The sequence below is a fragment of the Fopius arisanus genome, unplaced genomic scaffold (assembly GCF_000806365.1).
Source record: "Fopius arisanus strain USDA-PBARC FA_bdor unplaced genomic scaffold, ASM80636v1 scaffold00013, whole genome shotgun sequence".
In the NCBI taxonomy this organism is placed as follows: Eukaryota; Metazoa; Arthropoda; class Insecta; order Hymenoptera; family Braconidae; genus Fopius; species Fopius arisanus.
Window position 1 is genome coordinate 752,072 of NW_011887752.1, and position 7,595 is coordinate 759,666.

General features: G+C 35.4%; 1 protein-coding gene across 7 annotated transcripts in view; it reads right to left on the reverse strand.

The window, feature by feature from the left end:
* Nucleotides 1–1,104: 1,104 nt before the first annotated feature.
* Nucleotides 1,105–7,595, reverse strand: part of sei (seizure) — a 72,432-nt gene continuing 65,941 nt past the window's right edge. For all 7 annotated transcript variants that reach the window (XM_011299157.1, XM_011299159.1, XM_011299158.1 and 4 more), the window contains 3 exons: nt 5,982–6,321; nt 4,043–4,309; nt 1,105–3,715 (listed from right to left, as the gene is read on the reverse strand). In XM_011299157.1, the coding sequence (XP_011297459.1) occupies nt 3,373–3,715; nt 4,043–4,309; nt 5,982–6,321 (950 nt within the window). In that variant the 3' untranslated portion in view covers nt 1,105–3,372. The remainder of the gene's footprint in view (nt 3,716–4,042; nt 4,310–5,981; nt 6,322–7,595) is intronic.

Genomic DNA, 7,595 nt, shown 5'->3' on the forward strand with positions numbered 1-7,595 from the left:
CCAAAAGAACTATTTTTTCCAATTTTATTATATTTAAGGACCGAATATCACGATAGGACCTATCGGACCTATCGGATAGGTCATGGTAATCGTAACATCGCAAGTTCGAGCTGCAGCATCGATAAAATAATAAAGGTTTTTTGTTCATTAAGATACGTGAAATGTAGTGATTATTTATATTTAAGCACAATATCGGCTTCATAACATAACACGCGCCAAAATGTCACGCATCAAATATAATCGAAGATGAATATCACAAGTCACTATTTTAAAGACCTCACATTGATTTCTATATAACATAATCAATTATTTCGTATTATCATCAATTTCCAATTGGAATGTTTCCTCATTCTTTTCCTGTAATATTTCGATATGACATTTCGGCTTGCGATATTGCAATCTTTAATATCATACTTCACAGTGAGATGCTTTATTTTTTCTTTTAATATTCCGGCCCTTTCTGCTTCTGGCTCATCCTACACTATACCGTATTCACTCCCCTATAGAACATAGGAATAACATGGGAAACCACAGGAAAAACCATGTCGGTACAGGCGATTGCTCTATTAGCGACCTCCCGCTTATCGATACCTGTTGAAAAATTCGATTCAACGGGGAATCGAACTCACAACTTTCAGAACACTAGGCTCGCACCTAGCCACTGAGCCACCGACATCGGAAGATAATTTATTTGTATGATATTTTGGTGTGGCTCGAAAATACGATTTACGTGGCATCAGAAATGTTTTCCTCTGAGCGGAATTCCGGTGTTTCTGAAAAAGATAAAACAATTGATAACGAAATAATACAACATTTGTATTTTTGTCACCTATTGACATCCTTTTTTTAATATTAATGTATGTGATACAAATCAGTGCGCTCGTCGTGTAATCGTACATTCCAATATTAACATGCATATGTATATACATACTATACACGTTCAAGCCATATAGTACATATCCATATATACATATGTATATAAATATACAGTCGAAGGAGAGTAGGGGAGGGGGAGAGGGAGAAAACAAGAAGAGGAGAGGGACCTGCTCTTTATATACAATAATCTCGATCTTAACGTGATACTTTGCGAAAAAACGCGAATAATTCGTTATTCATTTTTATGTTTATGTGAATAGTTTTTCAGTTTAATAGTTAAATTTATTTATTATACATTGAAACGCGCTTTCACCGTGACCCCTAAGATTTTTTAGAAGAATTATTTCACGGTGAAATCTCGTGACACAGCCTCGGCAAAGACGAACAAAATACGTTCGCTCGAATGCGTCCAGCTCAGGACTTTCGTTAATTTTTTAATGATTTTGTTTCTTCATTTGAAATTCAGCTTTATCACATGTGTTTTCATGAATAATCCGTCATTTTTTTTTACAAGTGATTCAGTTACAGCTGCATTCAGAATGACTGATGCGGATTTCCTTTTTGGAGAGTAAAATAATGATTTATCATTTCTTTTTTGTAGTCATTTACCTGAATTATATGAATGAGGACGAGATTCGATACATAAGATCTCTAGAACTATCATTATATTACTAGCAACGATAAGAAGAGGGAGAAGTGGTAATTCAGCGTTTAAAAAGAAATTTTTCAATCACGGATGAAAAAATTTGATAGATAAATCGATTGTATTTGTTACAATTCGGATAAAATTCTCTCAGAATTTTGTACATAATTCTAATATTTTTTTTTCTAATATCGGGACAAAATGTCCAATAGAAAATATTATGCAGGAAAAACCAATAGTTTTTTACGTCTCACACCATTTTATCTGTTGAAATATTTTCCACAGAAATTACACGCGGTAAATTTTCCAGATTTTTTCCACTGGAGTATCGAAACTTGGAAAAATAAATCCTATATAAATCACATAATAGTATATATCGTCACTACGCTGCTAGGAACTTTTCTGGCGATTGTGAGGCGAACCCGAGGGATGTAAACACAATCGTCAGAAAATTTCTTCTCGGCCGAGTGACAAACAATATTTTTTGTCATTAAGTTCACAGGCAGGGTTTAACAACCACGCAGTGATCATGAAACGTTACCTCACGAGCTGAGTGGCAAAAAATCATAGATGATTTATTCTGCAAAATTTTTTCGTACGTGCATTGAAGGCCAAGTGGTAAATCAGAAACTCCAATTTTTCACCATAAAATTGTCGTGAGGAAAAATTGATAACAGAAAACTCCGACATGCATTTCATTATTCAATCCAGACTACATGAGCATCTACGGAATAACAGTGTGACGTTAATTAAAATTATTCAATATAGGTTTTTTTTTTCTAAAGTTTATTATCTGAAATTCTACTGACAACAGTCGTGTCGTGATTGTGATAATTGTCATTCACTCGTTTGAAAGCTTCGTCATAAGCGTACACGATAGCTCGAACATCTCACCTCCATTCACCCGAAAAAAGAGGAATAAATCGTAGTACGCAGCCTAATTATTATCGAATGTTCGTGCAGATAAAAACATCATCTAATGGAAATACTGAGCAAATTATTCAAATTTAAACAACGCGTATTAACTGTCAATCATCTCACCCTTCCCTACGTCTAAATCCTTCTAGACACCGTGTCGTAGTCGTTTACAAAATAACCCTACGATTTTTTCATAAAATTTGATTTAAAAAAAAAGTACGAAGAAGAGCAATAATTCGGGAGACGAAAAAAATATCTCGCCTGAACGTACATTACATGATATTATGCCATATCATTAATATTAATATAGAATAATCTGCTTGCTTTTCCTTCAGTAGCCGTGATCGGTATAAAATTTGATAACACATTAACTTAATTTCCCCTCTAAATATTAATCTCAGCATATAAGAATTTAATCTGTCTTCATGACGTGAATGCATCGTTGAATCCAATTATTTAATCTCTCATAAAACTCACACCTCCGCTTTCTCATCTCCACCACTTCTTGACCCGCATTACCATCACGATATGTCGTCCATTCATATTCTTGTTCCATTTCGATAATTCAACTTCAGAATTGTGCTCTGCGTGCACAATATTAAAGCTTTCCTCAGCACCGACAATCTCTTGTTATTTTTTCTGCAGATATTCTCGGTTGTCCTCATGATATACTTTCAGATACCTCTTCAGGGCGCGTCTGAATCATTCGAAATAATAGCCTCTACGTTCCATTCGTTTAAAAGTAAAAACGTGGACGTGTAATAACGTGTTTTTCCTTGCGCAATTGCAATATTAACATATAGATGGAGAGCCCAAAGAGGCTAATTACAAGCACAGCCAAAATATTATATTACGTGTGAACTTTATAGTCTGTCAATGACTGATCTGTGTGAACAGATTATTTGGGGATAATTCAATCATCAATGAGTCTGTTTTTAACTACCGTGGTCTTGATCGAGTTCGTCTAATGATTCCAAACGCGCGATGGGCGCTTCGGTCAGAGTGAATTCCCATGATATGTCCTCGCTAGCTTGTCTAGATGTCTCCGTTCTTGGTGGTGGAATATCCGATGTTCTACTCTCGGGTTTTGGTATCGTGCTACCGCTGTAATCCAAATTTGTGCTCCGATGGGCCTGTGATGGACTTAGCTCTTTCTTCTGCTCGCTACTGCGGGGACGTTGAATCGCTGCTGTCGGACGTGTCTCCACTGTTGATACTGCACATGTACTCCAGGGATCGTCTGATTCAGGTTCTGAACGTTTGTTGAAGGAACTGTATCTGAGAATTAAAGCAATTGTGGATGCATCAGTGGCTGTTCAACGGTTTATTTTGTTATTATAACTTTCAGTGTTTAAGGCCTTCGATAGATCTAGTGATTTTTTTTTGCTACAATGTTGGACAATAAAACGAGAAATTTTTGACAATTGTTTATTGACGAATTATATAATTTCTTGAATATTGTAGGAAGAAAAAAACGCAAAAAGCCAAAACGTTATATTTCTTCACGTCAATCCCATGGATAAGCCAGAAAAATTGAAAAATATCCTCAATGTTTGCTTTCAGTTTGACAAAGCATTTTGTCTGGTAACATTGAGTTTCTCTTACCCAGTCCTAAATTCGCCACGTCTTAAAGCTGCCGGTTGGCTGTGCCATCCGTACAACTGCGGTTGATGATGATGATGATGTGATTGTGAAGTCGTTGGTGGTCCCGCAAGATCAACCGGCTGACTCTGTGATCGGGTTGGTGCTGTTCTACTAGCAGCACCATTCAGGGCACTCTGCAGGGCAGTGGCAAGGGCTGATGTATCAGAAGTTACTGTTAACCGTGATGTGCCTGATGACGTTGATGTTGGATCTCTGCTCGATGGTGGCCTAATATCAATCTGCACTTTAACTTCCGTCAAATATTTATCATTCGTGTGCTAATTATTTGTAAGACCATCGGCTCAACCGATGCTAGGTTTTTTCCAGTAATAATTAGTTTATCTTCAGTCATGTATACGAAGCACCGCATAGCCAGTTACTCGAGCAAGCCGGTGACTTTATTTACAGTGGTGGTGGATGCGTCGCTAACTTACGTTAACATTTCTCTATTAAATTTAAGGAAATTATAAAGATCTGATGGCGTCATGTGGAATTCAGACTTAAAGTTATAGCTGAACGTACGAAATCATTTTATGGAAAAATCTGTTGCACTCGCTGGGGCATTATACTGAATATCGATCCAGAATATCTTGGAAAAATATGCTTACTGAAAAATCGTACTGAATTCGATAATTCAGCGATCGTGTGGAATAACGATAATTCGATATTCTTCTTCTTCTTAATTATGGATTTAGTAGCGAAGCGGTAAAACTTTAATGCTAACCGTCCACTTCTGTCGAAGATGAGATTGTCACTGAAATCGACTACCGAGGGTATAATGCATCTCTTACAAAAAGCGTTCAAGCTGCGAAATATATCGTATGACTTTTTTTGTTACTGAAATAAAATGGGTCAAGTTGCAAGTCTAATTCCAACCGAGCTGCGTCGACATAAACGTAAAAATAATAATTTTAAAAAGGAGCCAAGACTTAAATCTCGAGCGTGAAAGGACATCCAATAAAAGGTCAAACTATTAACATAAACAAATTACCAAAAGGAAATGAAATTCATAAATTCACTTGTACAAATTTATATAAGAAGATGACAAACAAATTTTCGACTCTTCTGTAAATTTATTTTTATTAACTCAAACCGTTTTACCGCTTCGACACTGGATTAAACCACGTAATATCAGGGTAGTTAGCTAGACATTTCTAATAGAATTCCAATATAATTCATCAACAACAGACAAGTTTTTCCATGAAGTTTTCCGTATGCGTTGGTTCAGTTCATGCACTGGAAATGAAATCTACGAATATTTATCATATGTACAGTACTGAAAAGAGAAATATCTCCATAGAAAATTTAGCAATTCCCTGCATGAACCATTCGGGCGTCATTCTAATAGATTGTGCAAAAGACTAGTGAGAAGTAGCTCTTCATAATCGCACAGTAATGTGAAGAGCATCACTATGAAGAGCAGAACAAGTCAAGCAGTAGGAGTCGAAAGATTTAAAATCTACAAGGAATCATTGAACAAGATGCTTCATTTTCTTTCGCCCCCCGAACAGTGTGAAACAGTGAGTTAATTAATAATAAACACATGACACCATCGTACAAAATAATAAAAAAAGCCCCAACCAAAATTTCATAACAATGTATGTCTCATTGCTCTCAAAATCATTTTTATTCTCGTCATTTTCTTTTGCTATATCGTCACCTTCGGTATTTGTCCAACTTTTCCAAAACAAAACGCGCCGAAATCAAATGCAACTGATCCAGGGATTTGGAAAGAAAGCTATTTTCGTCGGATAACCATGGGAAAGAAAAAAACAATAAACATGAATTACTTTGGGTCATTGTGTTTTGGGTTGCGCAGTAATATGCAAGTATAGAGTAACATTGAATATTAAACATTGAGATTACGTAAAAAATATTGTAAAGAATTGTGTTTACTCACCGGAAAAGACTGTGAGATGCACTTGACTGAATTTTTGTGCCATTTCCATTGGTGGATGATGTTGCTGGTATTGATGATGATTGTGGCTCACTGGCAGATCTTTGGGCCAATGCTGGTGCACGATTTGTTCTCGATCCTGTTGTTGCTGCTGGCGCTGTGCCAGGCATCATTTCCGTGCTGGAACTCTCCTTGGACGTGTCTAATGTTTGCTGCAGCAATGCCAATATGAGTCTTATATCACTTGCCATTGTACGCTCTAGGGATGACACTTGTTTTGACAATTCGTCTAGTCTAGTGTTCATCTCGTCGAGTGGCCGACCAGGTCCACTTTGAAAGTCCCCTGTTGGATTTAATATTCCCTTGCATCAGTTCCCAGAGCAATCCATTGTTTTATCACTTAAATTGTCGGATTGATTATTTATACGAATAATACGAATACAAATACAAATACAAATACAAATACAAATGATAATATAATAATTATTAATCGTGAAAAGGCGCAACAATCTCTTTCTGGATCAATCACCATGACACACTGCTGCTGCTGACGATCAGACGACCAGAAAATCGAATGAAATCGAACATTATGAGTCAAATATGAGAACTGGTATAGCACGACTTTATATCCGTATTATGGTATGTTTATCGAACAGATTTAGGTCAACTAATCCTAGAAAATTCATCCCGGAAAACTCGTCTTAAACAAAATTGGCCGAGATAACTCATCCCAGATAAATAATCACAAGAACGAAATTGAGTGAAACGTAGATAATAATTCAGTAGCGAAATGGGAAAATAGGATAAGAGCATTTATTTCGAGTCCAGTATTGAATCAATATCTCGGAATTGCAGGAAGATAGTGATTTTTTGCACAACCATTTTTTATTTACAAAAAATATGAGAGCTATTTCGAGAAATTGAGTAAAAAATGGCGCTTGAAAAAATTGGGGTTTTCCTAGTTTCGAGTTTAGAGTTTATTGAAAATGCTAAATGAGAATAATCCATATTTGGAAAGTAATACAAATAGCGTAACGCAACGCAAATATGAAGAAGAAAAAGGTATTTGCACTTGAAAAAATCAATATACACACATGCCAATCCCACTATCTCCGCAATCAATATCATCTAAAAGTCAACATTTTGAGCTTCATTTTCCAAGAATTTATGATGTTCGTTCCATATACGTCAAAATTCAATAATTAATCCCTTTTAAAAAAAAAGCATGTAACGTTTTTTGTCAGCTTTTTTTGGCGCATAGCTAAGCTATGCATATCATATTAATATATTCATATAAATAACTAATATATATGTATATTTATAATATATATATATATATATGATTTATAATATATTATATATAATTTGTTTATATATTGAAAATTGTTATATTTATCAATTGAATTTAATTAAAGAAAAAAATTTTAATTATGACTAATTTTTTTAGATACTTAAGATTCATTTAATATGCAGATTTTACATGAAGATTTTATATGATAATACCCCATACATGTAAGCTTGGGCGCGCATTGCGCGCCGTATACGCTAGTCTTTATAAAAATCAAACTCTTCAGCAATTTACCGTCATTCGTTTGCTTCTAAATACGATTTAAAGAA